The 16,829-nt window shown below is 42.5% G+C and overlaps 2 protein-coding genes across 3 annotated transcripts; both read right to left on the bottom strand.

Moving 5' to 3' along the window:
• Positions 1–213: 213 nt before the first annotated feature.
• Positions 214–831, bottom strand: LOC124311975 (gremlin-2-like). Its single transcript, XM_046776344.1, has one exon. The coding sequence runs from the start codon at positions 829–831 to the stop codon at positions 214–216; it is 618 nt and encodes a 205-aa protein (XP_046632300.1).
• Positions 832–2,096: 1,265 nt separating this feature from the next.
• LOC124352549 lies at positions 2,097–5,334 on the bottom strand. 2 transcript variants are annotated; one of them, XM_046802082.1, is made up of 11 exons: positions 5,215–5,334; positions 5,082–5,146; positions 4,795–4,876; positions 4,388–4,491; positions 4,068–4,261; positions 3,556–3,669; positions 3,394–3,488; positions 3,215–3,316; positions 3,100–3,144; positions 2,867–2,944; positions 2,097–2,708 (listed from the first exon to the last, which is right to left on the bottom strand). In XM_046802082.1, the coding sequence occupies exons 2-11, from the start codon at positions 5,105–5,107 to the stop codon at positions 2,637–2,639; spliced, it is 912 nt and encodes a 303-aa protein (XP_046658038.1). In that variant the 5' UTR covers positions 5,108–5,146; positions 5,215–5,334; the 3' UTR covers positions 2,097–2,636. The 2 variants fall into 2 exon arrangements, with proteins under 2 accessions (XP_046658038.1, XP_046658039.1); XM_046802083.1 differs by lacking the exon at positions 2,867–2,944.
• Between the last annotated feature and the right edge of the window lie 11,495 nt (positions 5,335–16,829).

Here is a 16,829-nt window from a genome sequence, read left to right as displayed (position 1 = left end):
AAAATTATTCAATTCGATTTCTCATCAACAACAAATAAACGGGGGGTGGGGGATAAAAGCGGAATGAAACGACGGCGGACGGTTGGCGGGCTTTTAATAAATCCCGTGTGGGTTTTCGATGTTTGAATTATAGGCTCGGGTAAATAGTATAATTTACAAATATAAAAAATTTGGCAGCAAAGAGACAATAATTCCGGAATGAAATGGACAAATTCAAGAAGAGGATTCCGGCTGCATGCATCGGCACTGGTTGATGATGAGGACTCGTCTCCGGCGGATGTTGGGCACCAGCGAGGGACATTTGAGAGTGACAGTGACCCAACTGGTCTTCTTTGGCTGGCAGACGGCGCAAGACCGGAAGGCTTTGGCGGTTGCGGCGATACCTGCTCCGCCGAGGACGGCCCCGGCCGCCTCGTCTCCTTCTCCCCTGGCCACTTGCCGATCCGTTCCGTCGTCCTCCTTCAGCTGATTCTTGGGGATGAAAAACGAATTGCACTGGCCGTAGCAGAAGCGATTGAGGACCGTGGCGCTGAGACATTGATCCTGGCCGATCCGCTGGATGAGCGGCTGCGACTGGCACCAATCCTTGCGCAAAAAGCGCCGCTTCGTCACGATCAGAGCGTCTTTGGGGCTCGTCTGCAACAGGTTTTTCGCCGTTTCCGTCGCGTTCAGCTTCTCCTCGTCCGTGATGGCCGGCGGAGCGGCCGTCGACGTCCGCGATCGACCCCCGTGGTGATGCCGGTGCTGTCTGAGCTCCTGTCCCGACGCCGGATCGAACAAACAGCCGACGAGCAGGACGACGGACACGAGTAGAACAACAATTCGAATCATGGCCACCACTTTTGTTGAATAATTTGGAAAGATTTCAAATCTAGAAACTGGTTCGGAGATGATGAAACGGAGTTGTGTGTGCGTGTGTCTTGTGATACGATAAGTCGACGATCGTGTGAATTTGGTTTCAAAAGAGTCGCCGAGTAAGTGTGGCCAACATGACACTGGTTTGGCGGTTTTGGTTCAACTGAACTTGCCACTGGGATGATCCACGAGCGTATATATACACAGCATGGTACAATAACACGTCTACACACTTTGTGGCTGCTATACATCTACTACTACTTCTTCTTCTTCTTCTTCTTCTTCTTCGGCTACCGCGTGCTCTCTCTCTCTCTCGTCTTCACAGTCCACAAAACACACATCTATACAAAGAGTCGCCAACGTATAGGAGCCCTCACTGTCTAGACCGGGAGGGCTGCTCCTAGAGTGGGGTGGTGGTGGTGGGCAGGAAAGAAAAATAAAAAGAGGAGGCAGTCAACCGTGTGTGAGAAGAAGAAGAAGAAGAAGAAGAAGAAAGACGTCGTCGCGTATATCCCCCAGGTGAATTCGTTAGGTACTTGTGTTGGGCGGTATATATACGATATGTACATGTTGCTCTCTCTGTGTGTGTACATGCATTAAAAGGAAAAAGAAAGAAAGAAAAAAAAACATTTTTTTTTTCTTTATTATAATAATTTTTTTTTTCTTTTTCTTTTTACCATGGATAAATAGTATGGTGGATATGCTAAATGCATATGCTGGACAAGCCCGAAAGAAAAGAAAGAGAAAAAAAAAAGTGACGGGCGACAGGCGCCGGTCGCGCTGATGCGTCAGACCGTATAGTCCTCCTCCTGCTCGTAGTTTTCTTTTTTTCCTATATAAGAATAAATTTAGTTTGAAAACAACAACACAAAAATAACATAAGAATGTGCGTACGTGTGTCGATGCGAAACCGGCCGCCGGCAGATCCGGCTGTAGTATCTCTGCTCTTAAAAGAGAACGCGGACGTAACTTTGTTTTCGTGCTGCAAGTCAATCGCCGAAATAATTGACTTTTATGGCAAATCCAATTAATTTCCCTTAGTTTTCGTCTGTTGTTGTTGTTGTTGCTGTTTCATTCGATTTGCCAATTATTTCGGATGCATCCTCCTGTAATTGGTTAGAGGCTGCCTAAAACAAAATAAAAATAAAAAGAGAAAATTCAATTCCCGTTCTTCCATCCGTGAAAGGGCTCGCAGGACAACAATGTTCAAATTAGTCAGTAAACAACAGCAGGACAACATCTTTCGATATAATCCGCGTGTATTTGATTTCCTTTTTTCTAGTTTCTTTTCGAGACCAATAAATCCTTCCCCATTTGTGTCGTCTGGCAAGCTGTAACCATATTTGCGCGATATGAATCGTAACAGTTAAGTTTTGTTTGATGGTTTTGGGCAGGGTAATAATGATATATAGTTATTATATAATGATATAGAATAATAAGGGAAATGACAACAAACAGTCAATATCGATACATTTGAGGGGGGGTGTTATATAGTTATTAGTTAGTAGTTCAGTAACAATTAGCTGGTAATAAAGCCCTTCAAGAAAGAATTCAAAAGAGATTTTAGAATTTGTCGACCAGATGATTTGTGATGCGTTTAACGAGAAACTGCGATAAAAACAAATTGGAAATTTTATCTGGGCAAATCAAAGAATGGAACATAAAAACAAATGCGAATGTATTAACGAGACCGTGTGTTTTTTCTTTCAGGTTCAAGAAGAAAGATGTTGCGTTTAAAAAAAAGATGATCCGCCGGATAACATTTGCTGGATTCTTGGCGTTTAGGCAACGACCCGGTTGCCTTTCTTGGCTGCAATTGGCAACTTGTCTCCCTGCAGGTAAGGATTTTCGCTCTAGGGAGGATAAATAAAATAAAAACATTTGGCCTTTACTATTTTGTAAAATATCTAAAAACAATTATTTGGTACAAATTCCCCCTTTTTGCAATCGTGAAATAAAATAATAGATACAAATCAATGTTCTAATAACAGAAAGAGACGAATTCACTTACGGTTGATTGATTATCGGCACCGGCCATTTCGACGGCTTTGTGAGCGCGTTTTTTCAAACCCGTCAATTCGTCATAATACTTTTGATTTTCCCACGGCAATCAAAAATCCAAACGGAACAACGAAACAGAATTGACGAGATGAAAATAAAAACCGAAATGTAGCAAAAACAAATCAAAATCAAAGAATAAATAGGAAACTAATTTGATGAATTTGAATGAAGACGACAACTCACCTTGTCTGCAAAGAATTTCTTGGACACCAGTGACTTGTGTTCCCCCTTAATAACCGAATAAAAAACGTGTTTTCCAAGATGACGCCATCGTAATTACATAGAAACTTTGGTCTACCTGGAAATCGGACATGATTTTGCGGATGGCCGTGTCGACCATGTTGGCCGTGGCGCGGTTCTTGTCGTTTTTATGGTTCAGCGACGAAGCGGGACAATCAAACTACATAAGAAATAAAGAAGACATCAATTAACCAATGTAATAAAACTCCTGGCAATGTAGTAATAATCCCAACTTGCCATATGTTCGGTGTCGCACATGCAATCCTGTGCCGCCTGATATTCGCGACTGAAGGCGGCCGTGTTCTCGAATTCCTCCAGGCATCCGTCCTCGGCTGCCAAACAATGTAATTTATATCACTTAAGCTAATTAATACAGCGACTTAATAACCGAGTTGTTACCAGTGTATCCAATGGGGCATGGATTAGGCGGATTGCAGTAGGCCGGAAGAACATTCTCGGTCTTGCCGGAGGAGCTGGACGGCGTCGAGACTTTGACAGAACCCGTGGGCGTACCTGCGCATCAAAAGTAAATGCCTTTCGTTATTGATACAATCACGACATGGAAATTGATGGAACAAGAAGGAAGGGAAATATTCTTCTCTCATCTAAAACATGTGATCTCTTTTGGAGGGGTAAGGACACGTGATTCCGAAGTTCATTAGAGGCGACATTGACAACGCCCAAAAGTTTGGCCCGAGCTCCTATTCACTTTTTTTTATCAAAGGCCAAGAAAGTGGAACATGAAATTAACGAGATGGCAAAATTCGATTTCTGACAATTTCCAATTTCTTTTTTATTTTGCCTTCCACTTGTTAATTATTCCGGCGGGTAGAAACTTTTTCGCCCCGTCTAATGCAGAACTCGGGGGATACGTATATAATTGAGAAAAATAATGAATCGAATGTATATACCTGAGAGAGGTTGATCATCTTCCTGTTGACGAGAGAAGAGCGAACTGTGTTTGAGATACTCCTGGTCGCGCAGTGACAGGCCCAGTCCTAGACGTTCGCGGGGTTCGTTCAGACTTTCGGGAGCTTCCTCGTATTCCTTCATTTCACTCTCCGTTTCGCTGGTAACCGACGGGCCCATCATCATGTCTTCGTAGCTGTTGGGATACGGCCAGACAAACAACCCCCAAACGAATATAGAATATCCAACAAACAAAAAGTGGGTGGTTGTCGAGAATTATTTAGTATAGAGAACAATCATTGCAATTGAATTTGAAAACAACCTCGGCAAAGGATAATCGAGGTAGCCTTCGGGAGCATCAGCCAACATCTTGTCGCCCAGGTGATTCATGATTCCGCGTAGGTAGACATCCGAGAGCATGGTATCCTATAGCAACATCCGAGCATTGCGTCGTTGTATAATAACAAATTGATAATAACAAAATCCTTTTGGGATTATTTTCAATTCAGTTGACTAATACGGCATCAACAATTCGTTTAACAGCCATAGAATAGCCGAGTGAATGTGTTACATAGATTATGGGTGGATACCATAGCAACGGGAATTGGACGAAGGTTATCAGATTGACCAGATTTGGGTATATACGTGGTGGTGACTAATCGCCCGTCAAATCTTTCGGTGATTTTCGAACCTGTCGGCCATTGATGATGTGCGTATTAATTTTTATACCTGGTGAGAGCGGAAAGCCGTGGCCAAGGCGACGACGCAGCTCAGGAATAGCAGAGAAACCATCCGACCTGTTGCTGATCGTCTAAACTCGGATCAAATTCAAATCACAAATGAAATGAAATCAATCGACATCATCATACATTCTGAGCAGTTATCAAACAGATTTACAGACCCAAAAACGACCACCTTGTGAATCCGGTTGAGTCAAACAAACATGGCCACACACACACACCCACACATAGCCCATTCGATGTTACAAACTAAAATGGCCAAAATGATTTGCTTACCTGCGGGTAACGGTAGTAATCAGCATTGTAGATATGTCTGGCCGCCGTTCGTTGAATGAATTAACCTTAATTAGAAATGGAATGAAAATGGACTGAGTGAAATGAGCTGCCGAAAAAAGAAAGCCAACCGTACACAGTGATGTGATGAGTCTTTGGTCGATTCACGAAACGGCCGTGCTGGTTCTCGTTCTCTACGGGCTGGACGACTTGCACGGCACAAAGACGGGGCTCTCTGGCGGATTCAACATGGCCGCCACCCTTCCGCGCCCATCGATTTTTTCCCGACGGGTTCCTCTTTTCCGTCCCGCCCTCTTTGACGTCGTGGCGCTTTTGTTTCCCGCGCAAGCGTCGCCCGTCTCTCTTTTCTCCCGACAACAACCACCCGCGCGGGATAAAACTTTCGTCCGTTTTGAATTGAAAAAACAAATTTTTTTTTTTTCGATGGAAATCTACTTGACTTGCAAGTTGCCATAACAGCAGATTTGCTTACCAAATTGAAATTCGTCGAATCCAGTTGTCTCTCCGCTCGCCCAAAATCACCGCTTCCAGCGGAGGAGCGAAGAAAAGACTCTATTGGCTAAGAGAGGCGTCTATTGTACTTGGCGAAACACGTCGAATACTAGTCCGTCTGTCGTCGTTCCAAATTGATGCGATTTGCTGGGCAAAGAGTTGTCGTCGTTGTAAAAAAGTTTTCTTTTTCTTTTTCTTTCTATGCCAATGATAAAAGGTGAAGGGGGAACCGCCATGATCTATAGAAATTCGCACAAATAATAATATAAAAACGAGCGATGAAAGAGCGAAGGTGTCGCGTCGGGCATTGTCGCTGTCAAAGAGAGGGTTGAATGCCACTATAAACGCTCGGCGCTATACGTCGTCGGGTCACTCAAAACGAGTTGATTGGTACAAAAAGGATCAAACAACCAAGTGGTTTAGCCACCAAAAGTGCATACTGCTGATGGCTGCTGCTCTATTCGCCCAATATAATACGGCGTACATGACTCTGTACGTACACATCATGTGTTCGTTGAAGCGCTTAGACATCGAAACAGGGCCCAACTAGAACATGGACGCCCAGTGGAAAAAGGAATAAAAGAAAGAAAAAAAAAAGAGTTGAACGAACAAGAAAGCGGATTGGTTGGTCGATTTGTGAATGAAAAAGACCCTCTTCAAGACTCTCTCTTCCGAACACGAATATTCCATGTAGAGTTTTTCTTTATCTCCTTCGCAGTGAGGCCTATATCGATCGTGTGGAGGTCCTCGACGCGCCGCCGAGGGAGAATATACACTCGGGTTGGTATGACGTCAATGCCCCCCCGCTGGTTTATATTTTTCTTTCCCGCGATCGTTGGTCGTCTCTGACGTCTATCCTTATCTCTCTCGTCTTATCGAAGCCTCTGCGCTTAGAGCCAGAGAGCGGAGGGAAAATGATGGCCAAATCCGTGGGGTGTAAGCCATAACGCACATCAAGCACAGTCTCAGATATAATATGACAATTCCAAACGACTTGTGTGTCTCTCTCTTTTTTTATTATTCCATCGCCGAAAACTTTGCCGGGACCAAAACAAAAAACCAACCAAAAATCTAACAGTCTAGACTTGGCCTGAGCTAGAAATTTATGACCATCAGCATCAAATCTCGTGCGGGAGTTGCTTGAATATTCAGGGGATTTGAGAGAGATATACGTACTTCGCCGGCTTGGCTTATTAATGGCGAGGAACAAGTTTTTCGTGGAATTCTCCTTCACAATAGACTCCGAGGCCCATCGAATTTTTATGAACGACGCCATTCTGCTCACAGATTGCAACATTTCGGGGTTTTCTCCCTGGAAGACCTTTAATTACTCTTTCAACTTGTGCAATGAGCCTCTTTGGCTGTCGGGGTTTCTCTTTTTTTTTCTCCTACGGCCATGTCTAAACTCCATCAGGGCCGTGTTAATTAAAAGTAGCGACTCGAATGTCACCACACTCATTAACAGGGCCGTAGTGTGTGTGTGTGTCGAATTCTCCTCCCGAGCAATAATACGAAGCAAATGTCAATAAAAATTAAAAAAAAGTTTTCGTGCTGATGCCACGGATCGAAGCGGAGACAATCAGTACGGTCCATAAATAGAAATCTGTCCCATGTCATCAGTACCCACCGGTGACGTGTGTGTTTGTGTGTATCGATTCTGCCGTCCGTCAAAAAGAATTCCGTCTGCTCAAGGACATGACACACACACACACACACAGCACACAGCAAATAATCGTCGCCATCAATAAAGATGGAAAATGCGCCCAGAGTTTCTGAATAAGTTAGCCGGTCAGAGTTGGGGAATATTGGAAACTATCCAGCAGTTCTCTTTTATGAATGAGACGGCCGATGAGCTGCAAACAACAACAAGACGCGCAGTAGTCGCCGTGCCGACGGGGTGGTGGTGCATTTCCACCCTATCAGCAGAGGGTGGCGTTATGTTGTACGGCCTTATAAGGTTGTCTATACGTACAAGGAATATTCCGGGTGGCGACGGCGGTATTGAGCGCCGCTCTCCAGAGTGCAATGACGTCAATCTCGGGATTTTGTTTTTCTATCTTCCACCCTGTTCACTATGCGCGACTGTTGGCGGCTCGTTCCTCTATACACTGCGGATGGAGGCGACAGCACCGAGAGCATGAATGAAACGATGTTCCCACGCCAGCATCTGCCACGAGGCAACTGTAGTCCCATTGTTCACCAACAAATCGTCTCGTCTCCCGTGCAAATCCTTCCAGATCAGTTCGATTCACAAAAGTCAACATTTCATGACGCCATTCTTTTATTTTTCTTCTTCTTCTTCTTTTTTTTTTGGAGAAATAAACCAATTAAGATTTTATTGATCGCTCCCGATGACGGCAGAGAGCGATCATCACCCCGTGAAAATTTGTAACTCTTTTATAAATTTGACTGCGGCGATGATGAAACCGTCCATAGTTGAATAAACACACGAGAGTCACGCAGCTTTTCATCTTTCTGCTCAAGTTTTGTAGTTAGTCTAGTACATGGGGGAAAAGGGGCTCTTTCAGCTGCTTGCTCTTGATATGTATTTATGATTGGAATACACAAGTTTGAGCGAGTCTAGATCCCGTGGCGCTCTCACGCGTCTGCCATTTATTATGCAGCAGCCAGCCGACCGAGACTATCGGCAACGCAGTATAAAACCAAACTGTATACAAAAAAGTAAATGCGACTTTAGCTTTGCTCTCTCATCATCCGCAGGCTCCCAAGATATTAACCATCCAGCCCACGCAGAGTCATCACGATTGCCGTTCCAACGTGACCGTGCGGCTGCTGTGCAACACGAGACCGAGGGATCAGCGGAGCCTTGCCAGCAACAAGGGCCCTATACTCTCAGGGGAAACTAACGTTCTATTCCGTGTACACATAATGCAGATCCTTTATATCCCCGAGTTGTGTCAAGAACGTGCAACATTTGATCTATAAATAGGTTGTTTTTTTTGTTTTTTTTTCTTTCGCCCCCCGGCCGGAATTGACATCCGCAGTGAAGCCCCCAATTGCTCGAAATTGCTTTCACGGATCACCGACATGTGTGATTAGATTAAACGCTAGTCCTAGATTTACACACATTTCGATTTGCGCTATACGACACTTGGGCAATCGTCCGAGTGGACACGTAATATCTAGGTTAACTTGCGCCTAAACCATCGGCCCGGACGTTATTAAAGAATTGGGATCATGGCTGGACAAAAAAAATATGTCGACCTATATCGGCAACTTATTTCGTATCATCTTCGATTATAGGTACGTACGTCACTTGATAGGAAGAGGGGAAAAACGTGCGTCATCATCACCTGTTTGTTGGGCTATCACAGTTGCCAGTAGCTAATTAGACTATCGCGATGGCAACCTTTGCGTGGAACAGATGGCAACGCTCCCGTTATTACAGATACACGTTTGAGTCGATCTAAAATGAGACAAAAATGATGCCCCCCAAATCACCCCGTCAAAACCAATTGCCATTTCTACCGGTGGCATGTCTCGCCGGTATCAATTTCCAGGCAAATGTAAATATTCTTTTTTCTTTGCTCCTGCTGGGAACTGAAACCAATTTGAATCTCAATCAGTCAGTTTTTTTAAGAGTTGACAGCAGCTCTGATGGTTGGAAGTTACAGTGGATCTATCAAACTCTTAGACAGTCAGCCGTGGGCACTCCAATTTCCCAATTTGAGAACAAGAGGTGGTGAACAAGCACAAGGGCCTTGCACTTGAAACGATGGTCTTATTGGCTAACGTCGTTATGATAATAATAGTGTAGCAATAAAGTCACTATACAAAGAAACTTTCGTAAGCCGACCTTAGAGTTTAGCCAATTCAATTTCGAGATATAGAAGTAAACATAATACGAAAAGGCCAGAAGTTTGGCAACAAAAGTCTAGCGCAATGACGAAGCTTGCCAAGTCGGCCATAAATCGCATTAACTGCTGCGACGCCGGAGCAACTGCAAAAAAAAAAAAAAAAAAAAAAAAACCCGAATATTACACGTGTAGAAATTTTCGGCTTTTATTAGGTATAGCGCGCGCCGCGGTAATACGGAACGACTCGGGACGCGGATACGACTGTGCCGGATCGGAAATGATGGCTGCGCAGTAGCGACGGAAGAAGAAGAAAAAAAAAGAAATAACGACGGCAGCAGAGAGTCTCTCTAACAGCTATAAGCAACATCAAGGAGAGGATCAATAACCTCTCATATAGAAGAAAGCTTTTAGATAACAAAATCCACTTGAATGTAACGCGCAATAGCTATAGAGACTCGGTTGTACTTTTTACTTTTATTTTTTCTCGTGTCCGCCGAGGAGCACCGAAAGCAAGTCAAATTTAATAGAATGTATTATTAGGTAATGGATAGCAGAAGTAATCCTTGGAAAAGGTTTACACGCAATTCGGGATGGCCGATGTAGCTATACTACGTAATACCGTCGAGTTGTGTACTACACCGTTTCAAGTTGCGTATGAATATGGTAGACGAGGTGGAATACCTGTAACTAGCAAACAACGACACTCGTCTGTTTGGGGGGGTGGTTGGGTGGCTCCTTTTTTGTGGCTGTTTCTTGTTGCCATGGTTATTATTATAAGGCTACATTTTCGTGTGTGTATAAATATACACACACACTTCGAATCGCCTGTTGCTACCGGGGCCCACAAGCGATAGCGAGTCTCTCTCTCATCCACCTATACAGTATATTCTTCATAATAAATAACAAGGGGAATGGAAACACCTGCATTGTTGAGCGTCTTTTGATCTGATGTTTTATTCGGCGTCCGAGTTTCCCCACAACAAAAACTTTGCTTTTCTTTTTCAAACAAACTATTTTTAGCTCGTTTTTTTTTTAAATAATAATTGCTCTATATTTAAACGAGAGGAACCAGAAGTTCCATGTGTCGAGTCCGACTACAAAAGAACCTAACGAAAAATACGTGTCGTCATTGAAACCACTCTTTGGCCGACGAAAATAACCTTTTGTGCGTTCTTCTTCTGTCACCAAAATGGGTCTATCTCATTTGTTTGAAATCTAACTTCCGGCTATTTATACTATCTGCCCTGAATTTGCATGTATTTATCTACGGTGCATTAGAGCTCTATAGACTAGGGCTAAATATACGCCGTCAAACAGAGACTCTCTCTCCTTCTATCGTTGTTATTATTCCGCACCATCTTCCATCGTCATTTATTTAGCCTGCGCTTTTCCCTCGTCTCTTTTTTCTTTAATAGTCGTATAGGGCTTTTTATATATACACGCGCCCGCCATCGTATTAAGTGATTGAAAAGAGGACTTGATTGAATTGACGGCTCGCCGAACTCAACGCGCAAACGGGGGGAGCTTCCTCAATTATTGCGTTTCACAAAAAAACAAACATTTTAACACTGGCCTATTTTCTAGATATTCCTAGTCGTTAGATCTATCTGGAAAATACAGCGTTTTTCTTTGAGCTATTACTTTTGGATTATTTAATAGCAGCTACGTGTTTTATTCAGGTTTCAGCTACTTACTGCAAAAATAAAAAGAATATCGTCTTTCTCTTCCAAGGCCGTGCTGCTCGTTTCCTTATTTTCTGGTTGGGCGCAATTTTCCTTCATCTACACTTCAGAATGCCATAATCTGTTTAAGGAGCGCGGCTGTTTATTTTTTGTTTACAGCCACAAGACGCCCATCAAAATTTGATTAGACGTCGACCTTGGCGCCTTTCTTTTCCGCCATCCTTCAAACTGCTCTACATATATAAACCCAGTTGAGGCAATTAAGTTTTACGTCCGTGTACGTCCGCTACCGTGTACTGTACGTAGTAACTACTACTTCTAACATATTTTTTTTTTCTTTCACTTTTCATATCACGATACATATCGTTTAATATCTCCGCTGCCACACCACCACCCAGGTATGCACAGCGAAAGCTGCCTAAAGCTGGGCCCGTCTAGTTAGAAAAGCTGTCATAAATACAGTCCAGCGGGGGATGTACACAAGCGACACAGCAAACATCACACGAAGGGGGAGGGGGGGAGGATTAATGAATTGCTGCTCATTTTTGCTGCGGCGTCTGACTAGCTATGCGAGCTGGGAATTGCGAATGGGCAGACCCGACGGGCGAAAAAGTACTGTATATGCGCGGGATGTGATGCAAGGAGACGATTGCCGCAGTGACATCACAAGAAGAAAGATGAACGGCACAATAAATGAACTTGGGGGTCGTCTGATGGGACTTGGGAGGACTAAGAATCTTTTAGAAAAGATGAAAAGATTATACCGAAATGGGTATTTATACGCTTCTATATCTTTCTCTCTGGAGTAATCACCGATTCTTTATGTAGACATAGGGAAATGGATTTATAATCTGATCAAGAATACGTACCCATTGACCTCGAGTCGACGTTAGTGTAAACAGTATAACTCCCAGTATCCGGGGAGTGATTAAGACGTAAACGGCTTAACTTTTGTCTCGAGTCAAAATACGAAGCGAATTTGCGTGCGAGTGCTGTTTTAGAGGAATAGAAAGTAAAGTTTCGTGAATAAAGGAAAAGCCGTAAGTGAAAATCAAGAAGCAGCGCCTCTTTTGTTCACTATAGGCAAACGCGTCTATATATTTGATTAGCACGTAGAAACCCAACTCAATTGGAAGACGGTGAAAGGAAATGGAAGAACGAAAGACAACGTCGGGTCGTATATAACGACGGACGTCACCCGTCAACATCCGTCGAGCTTGGGATATAAAGTTCTGCGAATTGGGTCATCCCCCGAAGACACCGAGCCGCAGCTGTTGGAGAAACGGCAATAACGATTCAGCACGACTAAAGCCCGAAAAATTGCGAAATAAACAGAACTATTTCTCCTATTTTGGTTTTGAGGAAGAAGAATCGTATGTCGGTGTGGGACAGAAGGTCCCTCTTGGTTGGTCAGAACATTTTCTCTAGACTTTGCACTTTGCTTTAAGTGTTTAAAGATAACAAATTTTCGAATTTGATTGTTTATCCACAAAGTTGTGACTCACAACTGTGAGGTACTGTACAAAAACAAGCCTGATCTAAAGTCGTTAATTTTACAAATAAGCAACCACTTCTATTGGTTATTTATTATAAAAAAAAAAAAAAAAAAAAAAAAAAAAAAAAACCTGACTGCAGTAAAGACAAACGGAGAAGAGAAAACAAAAAGAACTATGAATTTTTCCTACCTTTAAGCCTGGGAAGTACAGCAAGTCATCCACAAGTGCTCCATATGTGCAGAAAGTTGAATGACGAAAAAGGGTGATTTGGTAAAATACCAGCACAACAAAACTTACATAACTTGTTGTTACGGTGGCTGGCTCTGGCCTCAAATCTGCACAAAGGAGAAGTTACAGTGCAAACAAATTGGAAATTGCCGTGCATGGACAGGGGGCTTGCATGATAAATGCTAGTCAAAACTAACATTTCACAAATCTTGAACAGGTTTTATTCTTCTATTTAAGCTCCTACGATCATTGCATTTGTATTTTAGTTTTATTTACCTGCCAGACAGCATGGAGTGGAGAGCATGGAGAACGCGACACCAGAGTTCAAACGCCGACCACAATTTTGTATTCTTGTGCTATTTTTCGTGCAGCCACATATATGCTTACAAAAAGTTATCGTTCCATTTTCTTTTCGTCTCAACTTTGTTCTGTTTCGAAACTGTGAAACAAAATGAAAGGATTGAAAGCAGACGACACTAATCTTCTAATTAGTCATGATTTAAGATATCGATAGAAATTAAAAATCGACCCCTCTCCCTAAATCCAAACTGCTTGGAGGGAAAAATTTCCATATACACAAGTCATGAAATGAAATATGAATATTGTTCGTGTTAGAATTTCAAGCTTTCACAACCGATTTTTAATTTTTCATGGAAACTAGCGTCTCATTAAACCGGCTGGTGGTGCACCGTTTCATCAACAAATTAATCAGCACTGTTTCTGCCGAGTTTTTCCAAAGAATTTTGGTTTCCAGGTAAACTAATTCGGGATTATTTCCCTGTTTTTATTCCGTAAAAGTAGTATGGCCTAATACACGACTACATCTTCACATGGACGTCCTCGTGATCCAGCAACACTGAAAGAGGAAGTTGATGTACCGGCCACGAGTGTGGTTATATAAGTTGAACAAAAGAAGAGTTGTACAGGTAACGCTAATAAGAGCTGTGTGGGTTGGAAACCTTCTAGAGTATAAAACCCAGTTTCTTAGAAACAATTACGCGCTCTACGGATAAAAGGATGTAGCATTGTAGCCTGCCGTGAAAATATTTTATTACAAAGACAGAGCATAAAACTTGCTCTTTTTGAATATAGAGATGCAAATCTAAAAGCCCAAAAGATTTCCCGCTGAAGCCGCAAACCGACTGATTGATAGACTTTTAGCCGCTGAGCGTGTGGGTGTCTTCCTCTGTGTATTTAAACTGACTGTCGTCTTTGATATTTATTGCCGTTTCTGCTGCTCTGCTCTACTTGCAGGCGTGATATTTCTTCATGAGCGAACCCCCGATGACGTGAGATATATAGAGCCCATCAATTGTTGGGCTCTCACGTGGCTGCTGCTGCTGCCTCCGTCCCCGACAACGGACAACAATGGCCACCAGATCTTCTCTCCGTGTGTCAACTTTAATTTCGGGGCTTATTCTCCAATCTATTTTATCCCGGAGACGCGTTCGATCAAATCATCATTCAAATAAATGATTTCCATCCTTATATATTGATGGGCGTTGAGATGATAAGATTATGTTCATATCATTCAGATTTATACATTCAACTTTTTTTCCCTGCTGAATCTCTATTTGCTCTGCCATGTATTCGTTGTGCTAGCTCTAAAAGCTGCCATCATCCTCTTTGGATATGTATACTAATGGCCTCCCACTATTTTCCATTCATTCCTAATGGATTTCCCCGGATGAGACTCTTTTTCTATTCCGCCCTCTTATCTCTAATAAACCGTGCGTACGCAATTAAACGCGCACCTACACTCTAGTCGCTAATCACTTCCCGTGGGTTGGCCATTTGTATAGTATTGAAAAAGGTCAACGTCGTTTCCAAGTGCGTGGGTAGATTTTTTTAGTGAAAATTCTTTACAAACATTTTTTTTAGAGTTTCATCAATTGCAGTATATAATATAACGTTCAGCAATGAAAGAATGAAACGTAACAAGATTACATTTTCTAACATCAATCGATCGCCGCTGGCCCAAACATCATCCCACACGCTGTGAAATCATTTCTTTTCCGTTTTTTTTTATAGCTGTCCGTCCGCTATGTGTGTGTGTCTAACCGTCTGGCTTGGCTTTTTCTTCTGTTGTTGTAATAGCGAACCCTTGAGCGAACCCAGAATGCGCTGTGTGTGTGTGTGTGTGTTGCCAAAAGGGCAGAGCAGATCATTGACGCGTTGGCGGCGGGGATATTGCATCACGCCCACACACGAAACCAACACGTTGTTGCTGTGCCGCGTTACAATTTCATTTCACGAGTGGTTATGTTTTTTTTATATACGTTGGCTGTCGATAAAACGCAATAGGCCATATCAGCTATTATATACCTCACATTGATACGTGTATTACAAGTGCGCAAGAGAAAGCCCCTTTAATTCTTCAATTGGCTGCTGAGTGGTGTTTGTGAGTAGCCGAATATCCCAAGACTAGGCAGCACACGGCTCTCTCTCTATTGTATCGGATACTTGTGTTGTTGTTGTATATATAGCTGTAAGTAGCACGAAAGCGGCTTTTCGATTCGGATCAATTTTCTTTTTCTTTCCAATCGAGATAATGGAATTACAAACTCTGACAAATTGTCTAGTCTATTTCCGTCTACTTTCGTGTAGGAGGTTGGGTCTATTAAATTGAACGTCACAAAAAATTATTTTTAAGAAAGAGGGAGGGTTATCAAAACAAGATATTGATTCAAAAATGTATTTTAATATAAGGGAGGGGTTCGAAAAAAATTGCTTGAAAGGGGGAGAGGGGTACTTTTCGTGACGAGGGGGAGGGTGCTCTAAATGACCATAAATTGCATTGCGTCGTTTACGAACCATTCCTCTTTTTAAAGAAAAGAAAATTTTAGAATTTTGCGAGAAAGACGAGACTCTCAAATGGTGGATGTATTACCACGTAGATAAGGGTTTAGTATAAAAATAGGCATATGTTTTTACGAGTTGTTTTGGGGGTTATACTTTGCCGGTCGCTGCGAGTGACATGACAGCGGGAATTTTTTTCCCTTACCCAATATAGTAGCCCATTACAATGTATTAGTTATGCTCTCGTTCCTGCCGGAAACGTCAATATTTCGAAACGTTATATCCACCACCGACACGCAATCTTATATCAAAGTAAAATCAATATTATTTCAGCTCGACCGACTATACTATGTATCCAGATCCTTCCGCCCCCCCCCCCCACATATCCACAGGCACATGGATCCATCAAATAATGTTCATAATATTGTATGAATGGCCAGAAGGATGAGGAAGAATTGCCCTCCGGTGGCCCGCCAACCGAAAGAGAATGATGACGTTATAATCTCTGCCATCACAGTAACGAGAAGAATATAACATCAAATCTAAACAGCGGAATAACGAAGAACCAAAAGTTGAACAAATACCCTCCTATGCTGGATGGATCATTTGGAATTGTCAATTAAAACAAACGTCTTCGACTTATTGGTGATGTTTATAGTGTTTCCTAGATATTATGTGGAATCACATTCATGAATCGAATACAAGCTTGCGTCACCCAACGGATTACGGTTTTGTATCTATACATTTACTTTTCGTGATTCTGAATGGCGCGGGGCATAACTGAATAAATATCCGTTGACATTATTTTTATTCCTATTATTTTTTTCTTTCTTTTCTCACTGTGTGTATGTCTATACTGTCTGTCTCTCTCTTCCCTTCCGTGATTCGCAAAACGAGAATTCGTGTGAGCATGTAGACGGAAACCCAGTCGAGGGAAAAAAAGAGATCTAGAAAATGGGGGGCGAAAAAAAAAAAGGCCGTGCGCGCACAGCCGGCGATCAATACATCACCGAAAAACCCATTCTCTATTTATATCTGCTCTCCCTGCACAGCAGTCGTGTAGTACTATAATACAGTGTGCACGTATATGTATTAGGATAGATTTAAAAGCAAGGGAACCTCTATCTATCTGTATTTACCGTGTTTATATCTACTCGGATAGAAACGACGCAGTAATAATAGAACTACACATAAAGGACCGAAGAAAGAAAGAAA

The sequence above is a fragment of the Daphnia pulicaria genome, chromosome 8, assembly GCF_021234035.1.
Source record: "Daphnia pulicaria isolate SC F1-1A chromosome 8, SC_F0-13Bv2, whole genome shotgun sequence".
NCBI lineage: Eukaryota > Metazoa > Arthropoda > Branchiopoda > Diplostraca > Daphniidae > Daphnia > Daphnia pulicaria.
Note: the sequence above shows the minus strand (reverse complement) of the source record. Positions and strands in the feature narration are given on the sequence as shown.